Source organism: Aphelocoma coerulescens, chromosome 4, assembly GCF_041296385.1.
Source record: "Aphelocoma coerulescens isolate FSJ_1873_10779 chromosome 4, UR_Acoe_1.0, whole genome shotgun sequence".
Classification (NCBI taxonomy): domain Eukaryota; kingdom Metazoa; phylum Chordata; class Aves; order Passeriformes; family Corvidae; genus Aphelocoma; species Aphelocoma coerulescens.
Window position 1 is genome coordinate 46,579,627 of NC_091017.1, and position 20,623 is coordinate 46,600,249.

Below are 20,623 nucleotides of genomic sequence, written 5' to 3' on the forward strand. Positions count from 1 at the left end.
CTTACCCCTACATTATCTGCATCTCATTTGATGGTCAGACATGCAACATACACAATTAAAGTAGAAGTCCTTTGGAGAGTCAGCCCCAGAAAGTTTCTCAACATTTCTCAGCGCTAACCATTCTTTATAGGAATCTAATATGAAGACTTGCATTAAAAAATGCAAATACATCCCTACAAGCTGCAGTAAGAAGGATTTACCTGCTAACAAGTAGAGTACTCAAACATAATGAATATTGCAGCGTTATGTGCTATGTGAGCTGGCAATGCATTACAGCCAACCTATTTTCATCCAAAGTATCATCAAGGTAAGATAGTAATGCAATTCCTTTTTTAATAGTAAAACTTGGGTGTAGTTTGTAATCAACTAGCTACACCAAAACATAGAATAGCATGCAACCCCTCAAACGGGAGCCTCCAGACACATAGAAGCCAGTGGAACTGGAATATTTCTGATTTTCCCATCAAAGAGTGACAAAAATTGTCAGTGCCTTTAATCAGTCCCAATGACAGGAACAAAATAGTATCCATCTTTAAAAGCTACCAGAATTTACAATTCAACAAGAATTGCACTAACAGGGGTGTTTCCTTTCCCCTCCCCCAAACTGTTACACTTTCCAGTGTTTTTGCAGGACTAGCCAGCTACCTCACCCCCCCATGATGACAAGTTTAAACATGATTCAGCTGATTATTCCATAAAATATCTTAATAGAGACTATGTTAAAGTTGCCAAATCTCAGTTTTACAAACTGTTTATTAGGGGCCAGTTTCCCAAAGTACTCTATTGATTGAGGCAGCCTTAAACACAGGAAATTTTTTCTGACAGCATTCATGCAATGGGCAAACTGTAAACCTCTTGTCCAAAGAGAGTTCTTACAAAACTAGTACAAGGCCAGCTAACAGGTAGCTAGACTTTCATGAAGACATTACACATACTGGTAAGTCTAAGCAGGCACCTTTATAATAACCATGAAAGGATGCACTGAAGAGTTCTTCCTAAACAGCATCCTCCAGGACACGTAACAAGGGGGCAGCTGTGCTGCTGTTCAGCAGCCAGAAGTTCAGTAGTTATTTTAATAGGGTGGGGGTCTACTACAGCAAGACTTCAGAAGCTGCACACAGCGATAAAAGCTTCCTGTTGCAGCCTCCAACAACTCTGGCACACCATCATTCTCAATGGTACAAACAGCACTTTATTTTCTGGGCTACCAAGATGCCTTTCCCCCCCCATTTTGCTTCTAAAATTAAGAGTAAATATAAATATCAAACCCTGACACTTGAGTTCTCTCAAAGCCCAAGCAAGCAACTTGTACTGAATATAGACAACAGTCAGACTTCCAGTTTCTTTTCTGACATGGCTCTGCTCTTTTAGGGGAAAGTGTATTTGATTGTTGTGTTTTTTCTCAATCCAACACAAAACTTCCTCATTTCCAGAAGAGATGACTGTTTTTCAGGAACTCAAAGAAAGTAATACTTTTATTTACAAATCCAAGTTTGGTTTTTTCATATTTAAGCAAGTCAGATGCTAGGATTTTCCCCATTAGGGGATTTCCCCAGCAGTTCTTCCCTGAAGTAACAAATGTGAATCATTTCACACAAAAACACCCTTCACATTTTCTCCTCTCTGGATTAGTGATTATGTTTGGGATGTCCCAACATCCATCCAGTAGTTCTGAGCAGGGAAAATCCCAGATTTAAAACTGCTGGTTTAAACAAGTGTTTTCAGCACATTCCTGACCCAACTCAAAGCAATGAAACTTCAGCATTTTATCTCTGTGATCCAAGAGCAAACCACACTTCCATGCTTACCTCCAGAAAATTCACTAACCCAGCAGGGACTTTGCACCCAAAGAGCTAAAAAGAAGCAATTGAAACTGGCACAACAGAAACATCTGTCTCCCTTTTTTACTTCCAGTTCATCATGTTATATACACAGGAAACTGAACCATAGTCTGTAACCCCATGTTATTCAACAGCTTCCTAGTTGAATATATTCCAGCCTTTTTTTATTACAGAAATAAATCTACAGCTGTTAGAAAGGGAATTCCAGCAGGAAAACCCAAGAGCTCAGGATTTTCTTGGGATGTAGGTTGAAAGAGGAAGAATGAAGCCAAAATCACTTGTCACACAGCTTGCATTTTAGTGACAGCAAGAGACCAAGACACTTCTAACCCTGTCAGAACTGTAGATGTCCTTTGATAATGGCAAACACAAATGGGAGTGTTTAATCAAGAGGGACAGCATCCTTCTGACAGAGTAAGAACCAGTCCCCTGTCTTAATACAGGTTTACATTGAATAGCTTAATGCAGCAAGTACTAGCTCAAGCTACTAAACACAAACCTAGAGAAATTCAGTCCTATTAAACATGTTTAATAAACAAGTGTAGAGAATACATACTTACTGAATATTTCATAATATTTTTAGAAAAGGCAATCTAAAACCACTTCTGGGTTAAAATGGATAGGCACTATCAACCTGAATATCCCCACAGATGTGTCAGGTGATCTTCTTTAATTATGTCACTTTCAGTCTTTCTACCCATTTTTATTAAATTAATTTCCAAGTTTTGCCTTCAGCAGTAGTTTCCCCTCCCAGAATCTTTGTACCCAGGGCATCTGGCAGAAATAGAATTATCATCTTAGCCGATCATTTTGTCCAAATATTTAATCACTAAGTGTTCCTTTGTGTTTTAAAGGTTTAAACACTTCCTTGTGACTTCCTGTCACTTTCAATTATCTTGGTTCTCTAATGTTACTTTTTAAGAGAAACCAAGTACTGTTTACATTCACTAAGAACTACATTTGCTTCCCATTAAACAACTTCTACAACCTGGACATCAGAAGATAATTAGTGAAGTTCTTCTGAATTCTCTGATTCTTTTTTTGCTCTCTGGCCTTCTGCGTTTAGCTCTGGGAGCAAAAAACCGAAAAACCAAATGAAACCAACAATATAAGACACTAACCATTGTGTCAACTCCCAGTTTTGGTTCTTAGCTAAAAGATGCCATGCCTATGGCTCATGGGTCTACAATGTCAGCCTTCAGGCTTTTCCTGACACCAAAAGGGCTCTCAGTAGGGAAGCACACTGCCAAGAGATAAAGGAGTGGGCCATTTCAGTAATGCCCAGACCACAAATACACAAAATGTCAGTTAAATTACCTCAGGTCTGTTTTGTGAAAAGATTCCTATATACTGAATGTGAGATGGTTTGAAGCCTCGGTGGAGTAATGCAGAGCCCACACACTCAGCTCTGTCTGAAACCTGGAGGGGCAAAAAAAGAGGTAGGACAAAAAAAATATATAAGCAAGCTCATAATTGCGAACTCTCCTCAACAATTATTAATTGGTATGAATGAGAGAGAAGTTTTCTAGGATATTCCAGATGCCTTCTGTGACTTTGATAACCTAAACATTGCAGTGCCATTACATCACATTGATTGTAATTATTACACTTGCACTCAATATGCAGCAGAAGAAACACTTGATCCAGTCACACTTGAAAGTGTGAAGTGTAAGTTTAAAAGTTAAGCATACATACACAGAAAAGGCTGGTTTGCTGTATCTGTGTTAAACCCAAGAAGTGACCCTGGAATGATTAAACATAGTATTTCTGCTTAATCACAAGCACTACATATCCCATCCTTCTACTTCAATCAGTGCCTATGGGAATAGCACTTCTCCCTTCAAAAAGCAGGAGAACAAGGAGGCAAAACCCAGTTAGTTCTATAAACAAAGCTTGGGAAGGCAGTTTTCTAAAGCCTTTCTATATAGCACATGACTTGAAACCATGTTAGTCACATGACCCCAACAGCAAAGCTTTAATAAAAGAGGTTGCACCTAACAAAATCCCAGCAAAGTCACCTTGGGAAAAAGGTGAGGTCTGTTACACACAGAAGGTGTTTAATGACCTTAACAGTATGCAATAGGCAAGGTTTATGCAAATTTGAAGACCAACTGATTAAATCAGGAACAAACTAAGTATGCACAGCTGTTAATGGAGATTTGCATACAGATAGTTTCAGGGATCAAGACACAGCACGCTGCTAGTTAGAAGCAGATTTGTTAGCACCCTATACAACCATCATTCAGCACTATGGAGACAAGTTGTCAGGAAGCCCAAACAACACCTGTAGATAGAACTTCTAGTGTAAAGTGAGCCTCTTGGAAGCAAGCACAAAGTAGTAGCAGTCTGAGCCCCTGAACTGCAGCTTCTTCAGAGGCAGTGCCCAAGTTCTAAACAGTTCAGCATTGAGATGCTAAGGACTGCCAAGATAGCAGTTCTATTTCAGAATTTTTTGGGGTTAACAAACCAAACACAAGAGATGCCCTTTCTTTCTCTCCCTTGTACATGTTAAAGGCTTCTCCCTTAAGACACTGTAATAGGAACTAGAACCTTTCTGCAGTATTCTGCTACTACTTTAAAGCATCTATAAATAATTCAGATTTGTTATATCACATTACTGGATGTTGTTTCAATGGTCTCAGCAAGCAAAAGCAAGTCTAGCGCTAAGTTAGAGAGACCACTTACCTCTTTATAGGAGATCCATTCATATGGCTGGTTTGGTTTTCTAAAACCTAGACATGGACCATTATCTAAAAAAGATAAAAGTTACTCAAAATTTAACCCCAACTCCTCTGTCCTAACACCACTCTTGGTGTTAAGTACCTAGATTCTCAGCAGACACCTTCAGATGACAAACTAGGGCTTTTTTCAGGGGTGCAGGAAAGGAAGCTGTGAAAGCACAGAGGCCAACAAAGTTGGTTTAGGCCAAGGAATACAGCACTGACTTTATTCACAGAACTCTATTTCACAAGATAACAGTTTAATTCATCTTCAAGAAAACTCACATCCAATACATTCATCATATTGCTAGACAGAGATCCCCTATGCCCTGCTGCATTTCAAAGGAGTTCAAATATGTAGTTCTTGACATATTTAAAATATTATCTTCAATTTTAGACTTACTTGATACTTGTAAACCCCTTTGGAAAATATCATAAGCTGTTCTCACATCATCATAGTAGTACAACAACAGTTCGTCGCTGTTGAGAAGAGAGGACCTTCGAGCACGCTCACCGCCCTAAGAAAATCAATTAGAAAGGTTAGACACACTTGTTGGCTATAAATGAATGGGAATTGCTTGAAGCAATATTCTTCTTGAGAGAACTTGAGAGCTATGCAAGGTTTTTTCCAGGACATTGTTTCAAGAGTCAGACTGCTCCCTACATTACCAAAAACCTGTCAGGCAAAGTCTTCTTCCTCAGCTACCAATGATAGCACAGAACAAATAAGAATAGTAAAGACTGTCAAAGGGCAGTCAAAAGGGCAGTGGTTTTTTTTCCAAAAACACTTTTTGTTAAGAAATACTTTACTCTATTAGTGCAGTATGGAACATAATTTCATCCAGCTTTCTAAATCCAGCCTCTAGAGCTCTCTAGACAGAATATTAATAGTGCAATCCTGATCTACTTTTCTAATTAAGATTACAGAACATAATCACACTTCAATATGTGGTTTCAAACCCTAAATGATTTTAAGCATGGTCACCAACATCATAAACAAGTGTTCTCATAAGCAAAATATTCTGTTCCAAATAGAGTCCTTTAATCCAATTAAAAGTTCCATCTTACAAAAAAGGGTTTCCTCCTGATTTATTTAAATGCAGTCAAGACAATACTATCTTGAGAATTAAAATCACCATTTTTCAGCTGGTGAGCACTTACATAAGCTAGAATTGGAAGTCAGTAAGTCAATACAAGAACGTAATAGTTCAGTTTTAACACTGCCTTTTTTAGAGTGACTGATTATTTAATCTCATTTTATAGAGAGCAATCAAGTTTCACAAATTGCAGTTATGCAATTACTATTGGGCCACAGTTGTTAATTAGTCCTGTTATGATGACAGACACCTACAGGCAACACCTACAAGTTCTTATCAGGAACAGCCCAGCTGGTTAAACAGAGGGTCTTGAGTAAACACTGCATAAAATTTTCTCTCTATCAGCATAATCAATTTCTGGTTCTTTCAGAAAGTCAAACCCTAAACAATTCAGGCACAGATTTAGTTTGTCTATCATCCACAGCTAAAACCTGTTCACATGTTGTCATAGGTTCTTCCCTACCATTGGTTTCTTGTCTTGGTTTCAAAGTATCCTGGAGGACCAGACATCACCTGTTCCATATATAAGCTACATAAATACAGGTTTATGTACAGAAGGTGTCATATTACCCATGTCTCTAGAAATCAGCTAGCACATTAAAGGCACAGAGAGGAAAAAAAAAGTTTTTACACTAAAACAAGTCTAACTTGTTTTAGCAAAACAGCATGAGTAATGCAGTGCTTGCCACTCCTTTGACAGTAAGCAGAAACGTACACTGTGAACATGACCCAGAATAAGCTAGTGAGTGGCTTACCTCTAAAAATTTTTAATATTAGAAATTCAAGAGTAAACTTGCTCTCAGACCAACATCTACTCTACAGGAAATTAACAGATCACTAGTACATGTCTCTGCCTGGAAAGAAAAGAAAGACTGCTTTGCTTTATTTCACTGGTTTCTCAGGTCTTGGATAATCAAGGTCATCTTCTAGATTTTCCCAGTGTCGCCACTCTGGAGCTAATCTGAGAAAGATCACACAATGTAGTTTGTTACCAGCCATGGTAACATCAACAAGTGCAGTGTATCCCATGTACCATGTCTGACGTGCTATAATTCCTACATCAGGTGAAATACAATAGCCTAAGCCATTCCTCAGCAAGAGTCAAGAAGTATTTGTTTCTCTTCATGTGGGCTACTACTGTTTTGTTTATATGCCCTATTACACAGCACCACAAAAGCTATTTCTCAGGACCTGAGGCACTAACCAAATCTGAGTTATCAGACAGCACACTGCTTAGATACAGGACTGATGGCACCGTCCTTCTGAAGAAAAGAAACTCTATAATAGACTACTATTAAAAAGTTCCCATCAGTTCTTATGGGTTTTCAGTAAGGGGAAACATAACCAACTGTCAGTTTTGCTTACTTCATTCTTTTTCCCACAGTAAAGTAGAATTCACTGGATTTTCAACAGTCTTAGAATAAAAGCTTTTCTGAAAAACACCCAGCTCCTTGTGTGAGGGCTGTAAGGAGTTCAATGTTATTGATGTGGTGAAATACTCCCAGATACGGTGAAGGTCAAACCAGGAGCATAATGCAAGGTCTAAATTAACTCACCTACTAAGCAATAGAATTGGTCTACATTTTGCTTGAAAGCAGCAAGAACTATTTTAGGACCTTGTTCAAATGGTCCTTATCCAGAATGCTTGTGCAATATCAGGGAAAGAAAGTTCTGTTTGCAGCAAACTCGTTTAAAAATTACTGGTCATTACCACCAAGTGTCTGAATCTCAGGACTGGAATGTTTGGCTGATTTCACACAGGTTAATTGAATGGCATGTAATAGATCTGATCAGTAAAAAGATTAGCAGTCAAAAGTGTTGTCAGTTTTAACAAAGAGTTCTTAAAGTAGCCAGGCAATAAAATCTGATTAATATGAGAACAGTTTCTAGTTACTTGTGTAAAGCAGCCCTTGCAGCAGCTCAGGGACTTGCAGGAAATTAATCCATTACACATCGAGTCCTGGTCATTGAGTAAAACCTTGGCATTGGTTAAAAATAGCAGCATCTGAAGGAAACAGATTTATTCTACAACCAAGCATATGTTACTCTATCAACGCCTATTCAGGTCATGTAAAATAACTGCTTTTGTTCAAGCTGTGGGTTTGCTTGTTGCTGACACAGGCTGCTTAGGATTAGCAGTAATGTCAAAACACATTGTAGGCTCCACCATGCCTCAGAGACAAGAAAAATTTCCCTTTACCTGAGAAGGAAAGTATACTAGCAAGTGGTGCTTAGGTCACCAACATACTATTCTGAGCAGCAAGTAGTATAAACCAGAGTTTTCAAACCAGACATGTAATTTTAAGCATGCTACTCCCTAAGTAAGCATACAGCACTTAAACTGATCATTTATAGGGAGACAAGCACATGTCTTGAAAGACAAGGCATGCTAGAATTCTGGTAATGTATCAGAAGAATGTAAGAAGGCTTAAAAAGTTTTCATAAGTTGAATACTTCTCTCCGTATTTTAATTTCTTTTCTTAGGGGAACAAAAGAGCTAGTCAAATCCAAAGTCCTACTCCTAGAAGATACTGACATCCTAATATTTATTTCTATCCTATTCTTCTACATGGCATAAGTTGGGAAAAATGGAAGTTTTTAAAGCAAGATTTAATGTATTTGACAGCCTGCACACAAAATCAACAGCCAAAGCTATTCAGCTTAGTCACCAGCAGAAAGAAAAAGCTATCTACAGGCAGACAGATCCAGATGTGGATGACACATCCCTGGAAGTGTTCATGGCCAGGCTGACAGGGGTTCTGGGCAACCTGGTCTAGTACAAGGTGTCCCTGCCACTTCAGTAATTCTTTGCACCCATTTTCAACTACATGTGCAATCTTTATGCTCATCCAGTGATGGTTAAAATGGGTCACTGGGTGCTGGTCTACCAAATCAAAACAGTCACGAGATGGGAAGTGACCTGGAACCACAGTAAATGGGATCTATTTTCTCCCACATGAAGTTATGAAGATATGTTATCAGAACATGTAGAAACCCTACTCCAGCCAATGACTTCACTTATTTCCTTGGTGTCTAACAAAGTTAAATCACAAGTAAGAATTATGTATAAGCTTATTTCTAGTTCAAATTTCTTATTGTTAATGAACAGGTAGATTAAAGAGTAAAATGGTAGCAAACAGGCATTGCCTTCTGCCATGTCTTTTTTGGAGCAATTCCTCAGGCCTGTTAGTATCATATTGTTTAGGCAGAAAGAAAATGTTAAGACAATTTCAGAGCAGTATTTGATTTTTTTTCCCCTTTAGAATTGACAATCTTAACATATATGTAAGAAAATGGAGTATATGAAGTTAAATTCTAAGCAAAATGTAGTGAGAACCTGAATCCCGCGTACTGTATCAGTCTTGTCACTGTTGTAAGAGTAGCAATTCTAACACACTTGAAACTTGATTCAAAACATACATTTGCATTTGATTACAGTTTTAAATATTATTAATAGTTCAGATACAGCCCTTAATGAAAAAAATTGGACAGATCTTACCCATTTCAAGATGTTCTCTAAGTTTGAGCTCTTATCACCATGACATGCTAACACACTCAGGTGTTTTTCATTTAAGTCTTACTACTACTCAGCCTTCCCATTAAAACGTATCTTCTAAAGAGGCATTGAAAAATAATGCTGTTATACCTATCTTGCTCTGATCAGAGAGCCAATTAGTATAATTGGATCCATGATGCTTTAAGTAGCTTAGTGAAGTCTCATACCACCAAATAAAGATTTCAATCTCAGAATCCAGCAGTGACAAGTAATTTAACTTGAAGAAGTAAAGGCAGTGAACTGAGACAGCTGTCAGTCTTAAGCAAATAAGCATATGTCATGGGGTTCATGGACAGCTAAAAGGTACTGTTTTACCATCTCATAGTGCAATGCCCCCCAAAAATCTTCAGAAGTCTATACTGCCTAATGAGACACTCCACAGCTGGAAAACTTGCACTGCTAGCTCATTCCAGCAACCAAGATGTGCTGCTTTACAAGACATTGTCTACATGTCTGCTGTCAGAATCAGAAAAGCTCACCAAGAGAAGTGAGATCTAATGTCTAGATCCTTACTCTACACACGTTGTTTGAAAAGAGGTGGTTTTGGCAATTATCACATTGCAAGTGCGTATTTTTGTTTCCCTTTGCGTACTTCTAGTAGCAGACCTCTATTTGCTACAGTAACATGATGTGTCAGTAAGCCTGCTGTTTGCCATACTGAGAAGATCAGGAAATAAACTGTGAATGGAGGGGCCAACTAATGTGTCATTCTTTAATCTCAGTACTATGAAACATTGAAAAAAGTACCCAGTTTGAAGTAATGACAGGAGTTTGCTAACATTCATGAAGTTGACCTACTGTAAATTTCAAACTGCTCTGCCATATTTGTTTACATCAGTTTGTAGTCACATCTGCTCTTAAGCACAAGAGTCATGTTAATTCATTTGATACAGGACAACTAGATGCAGTCTATCCATGCAGAAGAAGGTAGTGTAAAGGGAGACTTCAGTTCCAAGTATATATATATATATAAAAAAAAAATCTATAGTGGTAGTTTCTGACTATCATGAGTAAGGAAAGAAGCTGTCAGCTTTACAATCCTACATTTTGTAAGTATCTCCTTTAAAGATCACAACTTTCCAAAACTTCAAAAGGAGAAAACACCTTGTCTATCCTGATGAAAGAGAAGTACTCTTGAAAGATTAAGTATTTGACTCTGTAGTGAGCAGGAGAATCAATACAACCACAACTCCCAGAAACGCCAGCCTTGCAATCAGTTGTCTGTATTTGCTCACAAAGCAACAGCTTCTCCCAGTCAGACTCTTCCCATATTTGACTTCACTTTTTAAAAGCCACCACCTAAAAGTAACTCTGCTTCTAAAAGGCATAAAACAAAAGCTAAGCTAACATATCCAGAGTTCAGCAGGTGGCTGGTTTAATTTCAGCTTACTCTGTGGCTGGGATCTCTTGGCAGACTAATATTTCTTCAACAGATCATCTGAGGACAATTAGTACCCTCTTCATGCTTGTAACACAATATAAAGTCTCATGTGTCAGCTATTATACACTAAAAATAACAGAAGAGTATTAGCCTAATCAGTATATACCAGGATGCATACTGGAACCCCAAGATCTAATTTAATAGGTCATCACGTGGCCAGGAATTGAAAACTACACTGTGCCAATTCTAACATGAACAAGTTTTGTCACTAGTGAGATCAGAAGCTCAGTTTCTCAGCAGTCTTTTTCTCCTGTGACAATTATTTCCACTGTGACCTCAGCCCTCAAGTTGGTTTTCAAAATCAGAAAGCCAAAAAAAGGAGTTCAAGCCACATCTCAGAAATTTATTGCCCCCACACTACAGGTTTAGAAACACCCTAATGTAAATCAAGTATTTGGTCTCTCTCAATGCTACATTTAGGGTTCAAATTTCAGTGAAGTACAGAATCCATCGAGTGACACTTACCTCTACTTCCACAGACTGCATTGCTAAATCACATGGTGGTTTTAATGCTTTTGGTCTTGTTGCATACCAGTAGGTCGTCAAAGCTGCAAAAGCACCGAAGCCCATCAGCGTATTTGTCGGAAGGGTGCGCACATACTGCCTGACATCCCCAAGTTCTGGCATTCGTAGGTATCTAAACAACTCATGTGCTTGCATTGCAGTTCAGCGCAGTTGTTCCAATGCTGGAATCTGTTGGTATGAAAAAAAGTTGCACAAAAAAATCTGAAATCCTGTTTTGATTCACTGTTGCTGTAGGACAGTGATGTATGCCTTGTCCTACTGGCTTTCCACCATCAAAATAACTTGATCTGCCACTAGGCAGGCAACATCTTTATATATCTGTGCTGCAATTAAGAAAGCAAACAATTATTAGTTCATACTCTTGAAAAATAGGTGGGGCTGAGAAGGGGGAATTTCTTCAGAGTTTTAGTATTGCTTTCAACAGAGACTGCATTCAAAGTTTTTTTTAAAAAGCAGACCTTTTGTTAAAGGAGAGAATTTCACAAATGTAAAATAGTTATTTGTAGAGTAGATGCACTGTAAGATTGTTTAAACAGTTAATCATCAAGCAGGAAAGACTGGGAAATGAAGGCAGGGACATATGTTACCTTGCCTGCATGTAACAGAGAGCATCCTAATCCTATAGTAGTATAGCAGGAGCAGGATTTTTCCTCTCCTAAGTCCAGTAAAATAAACTCTTTTCTACTCTCCCTTCAGACATGCACAGAAGGGTCAGTACAGCAAGCTGCTTTCAAAGCTGATATTCTCCTATAGCTCCTCTATGGTACTTAGCAAGTTTCCTATTTCTCCCAGCACCATGCCAGCAATTTATCTCTGGTCATGAGGCAGACTAAAGTAATGGCAAATGAGGCCCAAGGCAGCAGCACGCAGCAATACAATCAAGCACAGGAAGCACATTTGATTTGTCACGTTCACACAGAAGGAAGAGCTGCAAGAGACTGCTCCCCGCCAGCACTCACTGACACGGATATTCCACAGCAAGAACCAGCTGCACAAAAAAAATAAAAGGGATTGCAGTCAGCTCAGCTGGTGCTCTCCTCTACAGCCAAGGTCTCCCGGGACGCCTGTCACATGCCGAACCCCCCGGCCGGTGCCCACTAGGTGAGAGGTGAGCGGGAGCAGCCGGCCCGCGCGGGGCCAATGGCAGCCGGCAGCGCTCGGCCCGCAGCGCTCACCCCACCGCGCTCAAGGGCGCCCGCGGGCCCTGACACCGCCACGGCCGCCCGACACCCAGCGACGGCTGGCAACGCTGTCCCGCTTGCTTGAAGAACAAAGAGATGTATTTACTTAGGTAATTTAGGTCCTAGCCATTTCCTATGGACAACAGAATTAAACAAAGGTCCTAGAGAATGTCAAAGATGTAGCTAATAGCTAAAACATACTGTGTAAGGAGCCACCGCAGCAGGATGGTGGCATATGAGACTCTGAAACCCAAACGGGCAGAATTATGTCTATTAGTTTTAAAACAAACTATACCTGGTTAACATTTCATATTTCTACAGGAAAACCTCTAGTTTACAGTCTGACCTTGAAATCTTTACTGCTGCAATGAGTTATTCAGCCAGGCAACAGAAGTGTGGTCTAGTTCACAAAAAGTCTAACCAGTATTTGGACAAGATTTGCTAGATTCAGCAAAATAGTAATGAAATTAGTTCAAAGGACCCATGGTTTCACAATGTTAACAGGACAGGCTGAAGCAAGGTCATGGATGGGGGCAGTGTCAGGATGGTATCAAGTTCCACCTCTGGAGTAGTCCTGGACCCATGGAATAATCCCCAGCCTGCAGGCACTGCTCTCTCTCCCCCACACTTTTCTTTTCTGGTATAGCCTTAGGGCACAGGGCTGCATCACCTCGACAGGCAATGCAGGGCCACTACAAGGCTTTTTGATACTTTCACAGTGATATACTGCAGACTATAATCAAAATCCACAACACATTGGTTTGTAGCAACAGAAGGCAGAGATGAACTGAATATAAACAAGCTCTTCATCTACCCTTTAAAAAAAAAATCAGTTACTGACTTAATAGTTAGGATCACCATGCAGTTGCTTTTTATGCACCTAATTATGCTCATTAGCCTTGCAGGTGTGAAAACTACTTTTTAAGTTTTATTATAGACAGTTGAACACTAAGAATAAGAAACCCCAATACAAAAACAAGGAAGTGTGGACTTACAAGTTAATTTCGCATATATCATAGACACCATGTTACGAAACTAGACAAGGGGGGCTATGATGTGTGTAATGGCTAAGAGCAATCTTAGGTCTTTCCTCAGGCTCCACAATGAGCACCTCAGACTTCTAAAATTGCTTTCCTGTCTGCATTAGTCAGGAAGTGTCCTGCGCACAAACTATGATTTAGGAATGCAACGTAATTTGAATTACTCAAAAGGCTTTACAGGTGATGCCTTTACAGGTAACAACTGAGGTAAACATCATCATTTAATTCACACAACAGTCCCATTATAGTCAAGGATCTGCTATGATTTCAGCTTAGGTGAAGAAAACAGATGCACATCTCTGCTTTTCATTTCCTCAACCAGTTGTTTCTAGGGAAGCCTGTAACATAAAACTTTTCTCAAGCACTTATACCACAAGTTATCAGGTATACACTGATACATTTTGCTGCTGATGTTTATATTGAGATAATATCTTTTTATTATACCTTCTGCCTCATATGCACAAAAAACAAGGTGAGGACACAGTTTTCTGCAAGACTAAGCAATTCCAAGCTTTAACACTATCTGTTAAGTCTATCAGCTCTTGTTTTCTGTATTTATGGCAAAGCCAGGTGTAACAAAGAAAATAAACTCACATTCTTAACATATGCATCCAAATACTCCCCAGCAAGAAAAGAGGCTTCAATGCCTTCCACCCTTCTTTAAGTCACCTCATTATTTACTTGGCTCATGCTCCAACATCATCAGACATCCTGGGTTTTTATCATGACCAAGGACGAAGGTTTAGAGCCTTCAAACTGAGATACAAAGATGTTCACAATGGAGCTTGCATCTGGCTTTCAGTTGTTTTCCTCAAGGAAGGACCTAGCTAAGTTTGCTCATTCAAGACAAGTAAAAAAAGCCATGCTCTCTTCACAAATTCTGGTCCTGCAATTCCTTCTTACCAGACAGGATCTGGAACACAAGGAACAGACTCAAACTAAGCCCCAGTGTGAGACACAGCTGAAGACCCAAAGGCAGAAAATGCCAAATGAAAAGTACCAGTCTGTGATACTCAGATTGCTACATGTAGGGGGGGAAAGAGCAGAACTGACACTTGAGGTTAAAAGCACTTTTTTCTCAATACAATCAGTAGATCTTGGTCTTTTTTCTAAAAGACCAGAGGGAAAGCAGTTTGGGTAAGGAGGCCAAACTGCTTCAGAGATAACTATCTCTCTTGACCACCTCCAGAGAAACAGTTCCCACAATGCAGCCCAAAAGGTGCCCCTCTGAACTCACCATATCAATTTGGCTAAGGAGTTCTGTAAGTTTCAGACAAAGCCAGCTCTCTCTGCTCACGCACACACACCCTGCAGCACCCAAGACTCATTCTTTACAGCAGAGCCAGTATCTCAAGGCAACAGCCCAAGTTGGCAGGACTCTGCCGTTCTTTGCTGCTCCTACTCTTGGCATACAATGGTCTATTTACAGTGAGCAGCAGCCTGCCTATTGTCTATCCATAGCCAGACATCGTTCGAGTGCAACGGAAGAGAACAGGAGAGCAGCCGTCAGCTTCTGTATTGCAAAGAAAACAACCCCAAGAACCAATGGCCTCTCTTTCTCTCTATTCTAATATTTAGATAAACAACACACTAGCACTGCCATAAAGGCAAATCCATCACATGGTGTAAAAGAACAGGCTGTGTTATTTCTACAGCCTCTTGCAGGGAGGAGAAATGTACAAGACAAGCTGTCTATCTCTTATTATGAGCAATATGGCACTAAGATATTTTCCTTATGATATGCTGAAACAGGGAACCAGCCACCCACATACCTTGGAGTTGTCCTGACAGCTACCTGCCACTGCAGTCAGTTTTTTTCTTACTCTTACAGGTTACACTGCACAGCTCTCATGGATCTCATTTTTTCCTTAAGCCTTTCTCCACTCAGCCTTTGAAAGAACAAGTGCAGAATCACGTTCTAGCTCCTTTACTATGTATAAAAAATGGGTAGAACAAATAGCTTTGGCTATTAACTGGAGAAATCCTTTTGTCTGAATAGAATACATAATCCTAATCTCAGAGTGCATTTACAATCATCTTAAATTTGAGTCAGTCCAACCTGTCCTAGATACATGCTCCCACAACCCTCTCCCTGCTGGCCAGTCACAAGGGAGGTGATCCAGCAAGCACCATCTTTCTGCATTAGTTGTGATGCTAGTTCTCAACTAGATCAACTCTTGTCTCAGTGACCAGACAGCCATTAGCTCCCAGAAGGAAACACAACAGCACAGCTGGGAAGTGGATGGACTACTGTAATACTACACATTAAGCACAAAACTCTAAACACTGCATCCATGTCCTCCCAGGATTTTCTGCTTGTCCTGCAGTTAGAGGGGAATCTGACCTGTGACAGCCAAACTGGCCAGGAAGCAAACCACAACCACCTTCAAGATACAGCAAAGGAGCTTTGGTATTTGAGACATGAAGGAGAAATCCCAGTTCAAGCCCTGTATAACAAACAGGACACCAAGATGCCTACTGTGGTGCAGCCTGTCATGACATATATGAGGAGTCATATATAACTCCTCAGCCAGAGAAGACTGGCTGAACAAACCAAGTACATTGAACTGTCTAATCCACTACTATGACCTCCTCCTCCACCACCTCCATCTCACCCTCTGCCCTCTCCCCAACTAAAATAAATAATTAATATCATCTTACCCAGAAATCACCTAGTTCACCCAGCCAAGCATGAGAGCTATAAACCCTTCTTTCAAAGTGGTAACTGACATATTTACCTTCCTGCAAGAGTAAAGAGGGAAGAACTAAAGAGCTCTTAATAAGGAACACATCCCAGGCAGGAGGGACCACACAGGAGGAACCCTTAGTATTCACACCTCACATCCAACTCCTCTTCAGCTCCCCTACTCAGGCTATAAGGAACCATAGGGCATCATGCACTGGAGGTGCAGGTTGCCTCTGCTGGTTCAGTTTCTGTTCCTGCACTTGGGACAAGGCAGAACTGGAGGGAAACAACCTACAGGCTGGATTCAGACCCATCAGTAAGGCCACAGTGACTTACTTCATAAACTGCAACCAAAGTTAAAGCTTCTGCTGCAACCTTTAAGGAGCACTAAATCTGAAACTGGTGTGTCAAGGCTCTGTTCATATCAACAAGGAAAGTCACAGGCCTGTCCTCAGACATTTGGCCTCAGTCCCCTTGCAATCAAGTGGAACTCCACCTGGATTCTTGCCTCTCAGTGATGTCCAATAAGTAATCTGAGCACACACTGGTGAGGTCACTGGAGTTATTCAAGTTCAGGAGTTGAAACACATGACAAGAATCTGCCCAATGCCTTTTGTGCAATTACAGTCCTCTGACAACATTTGGTAACCCTGTGTATAATAGAAAACCAACACGTATGACTAAAACCTTTCAGAGAGTGATTGATTAAATTACCTTTAATCCAAGCCTGTACAGCACAACATGTCACCAAGCAGTCTTACCAGTTTCGCATCTCTGAAAACCAGATAAGGTGCCTACAAATATTTTTCAGTCTACACTGCTATCCATTAGAATTGCATCCCTGCAACTATGATTTGCAAGTACATCATGGCACTACTCTGTTAATCTAGCATCATTCCAAATACCATTTAGATGAAAACCACCCTACAGAACCCAGCAGCTTTCTTGTGGTCTAAGAGCTTGAGTAGATCATACCAACTGATTCATTCTACTCATCCCAGGAAAAGGCTACTATTCAGAAAGCCCAGTGTGCAATATCAAGCTAACACATGGTTTAAGTGCTCTTTTGAGACTCTCTGAGAAGGAGTTTCTCACTCATACTTCTGAAACCTGAAGTCTCACAGAAGGCAACCTGGGTCAGGCACACTAAGCCCCATTGCATCATGCTAGATAGTGTTTACACCCAGCAGGTTGTTACAAAAAACACAACCCTTAACACTCTGAGACTGGAAGATAAGTAAGTACTTGCGAGAAGCAATTGGTTCACTGAGTGACCTCCTACCACCAGCAGCACAAAAAATACTATGACACACACAGCAACCTTTTGACCTCAGATATTAGGGTATGCCTGCATTTCCTCCAAGTCAGTGATAGTAAGCATTTTCTTTTTGCTTTCCTAGGAAACGAATTCAACCTTACCAGGCTATTATTGCAGTCCAACTGCAGAAGCCAAATTTCCAAAACATGGCAGGCACATGCAGTATCAAACTATTTAAACTAAAAAGCTTAAGAGTTCTGGGTTCAGGAATAGTAATTCGTTAAAAAAAGGGGGAGAAATCCCCTTCTGGAAATGGGACATCATCACTTCTGCTATAGCCCTTAAATGGTTCAGCTACAAAAGCAAAAACCATTTTTCCTCTACATCTCTATAAAACCATGCAAGCTGTTTTCAATCAGTTTTGAGCAAACTACTAGTACTACTAGGATTCAAATCCTAACCAAAAAGAAGTATTTTACTGTGATAGAATGGTTTGGGTTGAAAAAGACCTTAAAGAGTATCTAGTTCCAAACTCCCTGCCAAGGCCAGGGAATCATATTTTACCCTGTGTAAATGAGTAACTCTCAACATGAAAGGCAGCAAGGGAGCAGAAGCTTTATGTTATCAAGCATCCTTATTTCAGGAGTCAGGTGGGACCCGCATTTCTGCAGGTCTCATCTGCAGACAGGGTTCAGCCTACAATAACGGTCAATGCTGTACAGCAGAGCTTCCCTGAGCCACACAGCATTGGAAACTCCCCCACAAAACCATTCACCAATGAACAAACCATCACCCCTCTTACTTGAGAGGATTTCTAGGGAGTTGCCACTGGTTATATTTACCATAGTGAAATATTTAACATCTCTGAACGTGTGATTTAGCATAGCAGAGAAGTAGGATATGGCAGGCAGTCTGTTCGTAAGACTGCCAGAAGCCCAATTTATCAAGCAGTGTATCCCTTGGGCCAAAACATCTCTCTCATCTCTGCTGCACATTGAAAAAAATTCATGCCATTAGTTTTCTTCAGTCTACCCAATTCCATCAACCACATTATCAAGAAAAACAAAACACAAAAACCTGTTATTACCTTCTGTTGCTCACATTAGTAAAAGTGATGAAGGGATAAGAAAGAGAAACCTTTTACTCTGCCCCACTGAAGAGCAACACAAATAAAACAGGGAAGGTACAACCCACCTCTGTCTCCTCCCAAAAATCCCATGAAGGATTCCTTTCTAGCGAAGCAATGAGATAGAAGAACCAGCCACACAGACTTTGCTCAAGAAATAGCAAGTCACTTACCTACATAAGTATTTCAAAGTTGTCTTTCCTTCAATTTTAAATTGCTGGTCTTGTTTTTCTACCAATACCAACCTTGTACTTGTCCTCAAAGCAAAAGGCTACTTGGGGGTTTCCTTCTCAAAAACTGAAGGCTTACTTCCAACCTCGTGTTGGCCAAGTTGTAGTTGTAAAACAACATCTACCAAATTTAGAAGCTACCTTTGTAAATTCATTGTAATCATGCTAGGCTAAGGCTGTTTGCTCAAGACCTTGAATTGATAGCACTACACGCATCAGCTATATGTAATGATAAGCTTTAGATTTTTCCTATTAGCCATCTTCCAAACATTTCCCTATCTGCTACATACCCTTAAATTTTAAAAAGGCAGTAACAGCAAGGATCCACGAGGAACTGCATGTATCAGATTTTGCGTTATTAATACTGATATTGTTGCAAGAGGAAGAGAAAGGTATTTTTCAGTAAACTCAATACCCTCTTATACTCAATTTCTTGATCCAAGAAATCTGATCCAAATTCTGGGGCTGAGAAATCTCAGCTTGTGAGTTTGAGAGCACGTTCCAAAGCAAAAATGCAAATGTAAATTCTCCTGATCTGGCTCAGGAGACCGCATGATTCCCTGTAAAGCAACACGGATGAAAAAGGAGATCTATTAACACCACACAGAATAGTTCTGTTCTTTCCTATCACAGAACCTGACCATCATATCTCAGATGCTAACCCAAGTGAGGCATATGTTTAGATTACATAGTCCAAGAGGGTGTCCGTAATACTCCAGACAGCTCACAGACATGCCCTTTAGAAATTCAGAAAAGTTCAAGTGTTGCAATTCCTGTTCAACAGGAACAAGAAATGTATGCATCCTAGAACAAAAGCGTCGTGTAACCAGGCTAAATCTCTGTGCTGTAGCACTGCAAGTCCTACCTAGCAGCAGAGGAGGCCTGCAAAGTCAAAGCCACTCAACCTTCCATTTTAGGCCAGTTTGGCTCACGCTGCATTTCCATATGTACTCTAAACTGCTTTAAAAGAAGAAGGAGGAAAAAAAAGCTGCTTCAAGTACATGCTGCATTCGTGCTCGAAAGAATAGCCTACTTGAAGGCAAAGTCCGGCAGCGAAACAAACGTGAACCCCCGGAGTCAGCAGGCAGCACTGCGCTGCCCAGCCCGCTACCTGCTGCTCACCCCGCGCCAGGCCGAGCCGAGCTGGGCTGGAGGGCAGCGCCAGCGCCGAACAATGCCCGGCCAGCCCGAGCTGCCGCAGCGCCGGGGGGAGGCCGGAGACAGCCGGCTACGCTTTCCTGACGGCTTTTGTGCCAGGGGAAGCCGAGCCGGCTCCGGGGGACGCTGATCCCACTGCGGGGCGGGAAGGAAAGCCCCGCGGCCCCGCAAAGGCAGCCTACAGGGATCGGAGGCAGGATGGGACGGGACCGCCCGGCCCCGCGGTGACAGCGGCGGCGCAGACCACCCCAGCCCCGCGGCGGCCGCTCCGGCAGGCCCAGCCGCCTCCCTCGGCGGTGCGTCCCTGACGGCCCCGGCCCCTCAGCGCGGCCGGGTCCGCAGCCCCGGCGGCAACGGCGCCCCCGAACCCCGCTCACCTCCGGCGGCAGCAGCGACCACGACTGTGCGCGGCTGCCCGGCGCCGCCCTATTTAAGCCGAGCACGGCGGGAGCGCCGTGTGCGTGTGCCGAGCCCGCCTCCGCCTCCGCCTCCTCCGCTTGTCCGCGCAGCCCGGCGGGCGCTGGAGTTCGGCCTTCTCTACGTCTGCCGCCCGTCCCTGCCCCTTCCCTTGCCCGTATCCCTGCCTCCTCCCTCGTCCCTGCCCCTGCCCACGGTAACGCACACAAACCCGCGGGGGGGCGGTAGAAATTTTGTACTGCGCGGGCACAGATGACAGAGATCCACAGGGAGCTGAGTGGAGCACTGGCACTACTGCCACTTAATACCTCAGAGGTCTGAGGTCACAGTTTGCAAAGGAAGGGCTT

The 20,623-nt window shown here is 41.5% G+C and overlaps 1 protein-coding gene across 1 annotated transcript in view; it reads right to left on the minus strand.

The window, feature by feature from the left end:
- Positions 1-20,341, minus strand: part of ACSL1 (acyl-CoA synthetase long chain family member 1) — a 38,567-nt gene extending 18,226 nt beyond the window's left edge. The window contains exons 1-5 of the mRNA XM_069013862.1: positions 20,237-20,341; positions 11,121-11,348; positions 4,965-5,079; positions 4,527-4,591; positions 3,159-3,260 (exon numbers count right to left, since the gene is read on the minus strand). Of these exons, the coding sequence (XP_068869963.1) occupies positions 3,159-3,260; positions 4,527-4,591; positions 4,965-5,079; positions 11,121-11,315 (477 nt within the window). The 5' untranslated portion in view covers positions 11,316-11,348; positions 20,237-20,341. The remainder of the gene's footprint in view (positions 1-3,158; positions 3,261-4,526; positions 4,592-4,964; positions 5,080-11,120; positions 11,349-20,236) is intronic.
- Between the last annotated feature and the right edge of the window lie 282 nt (positions 20,342-20,623).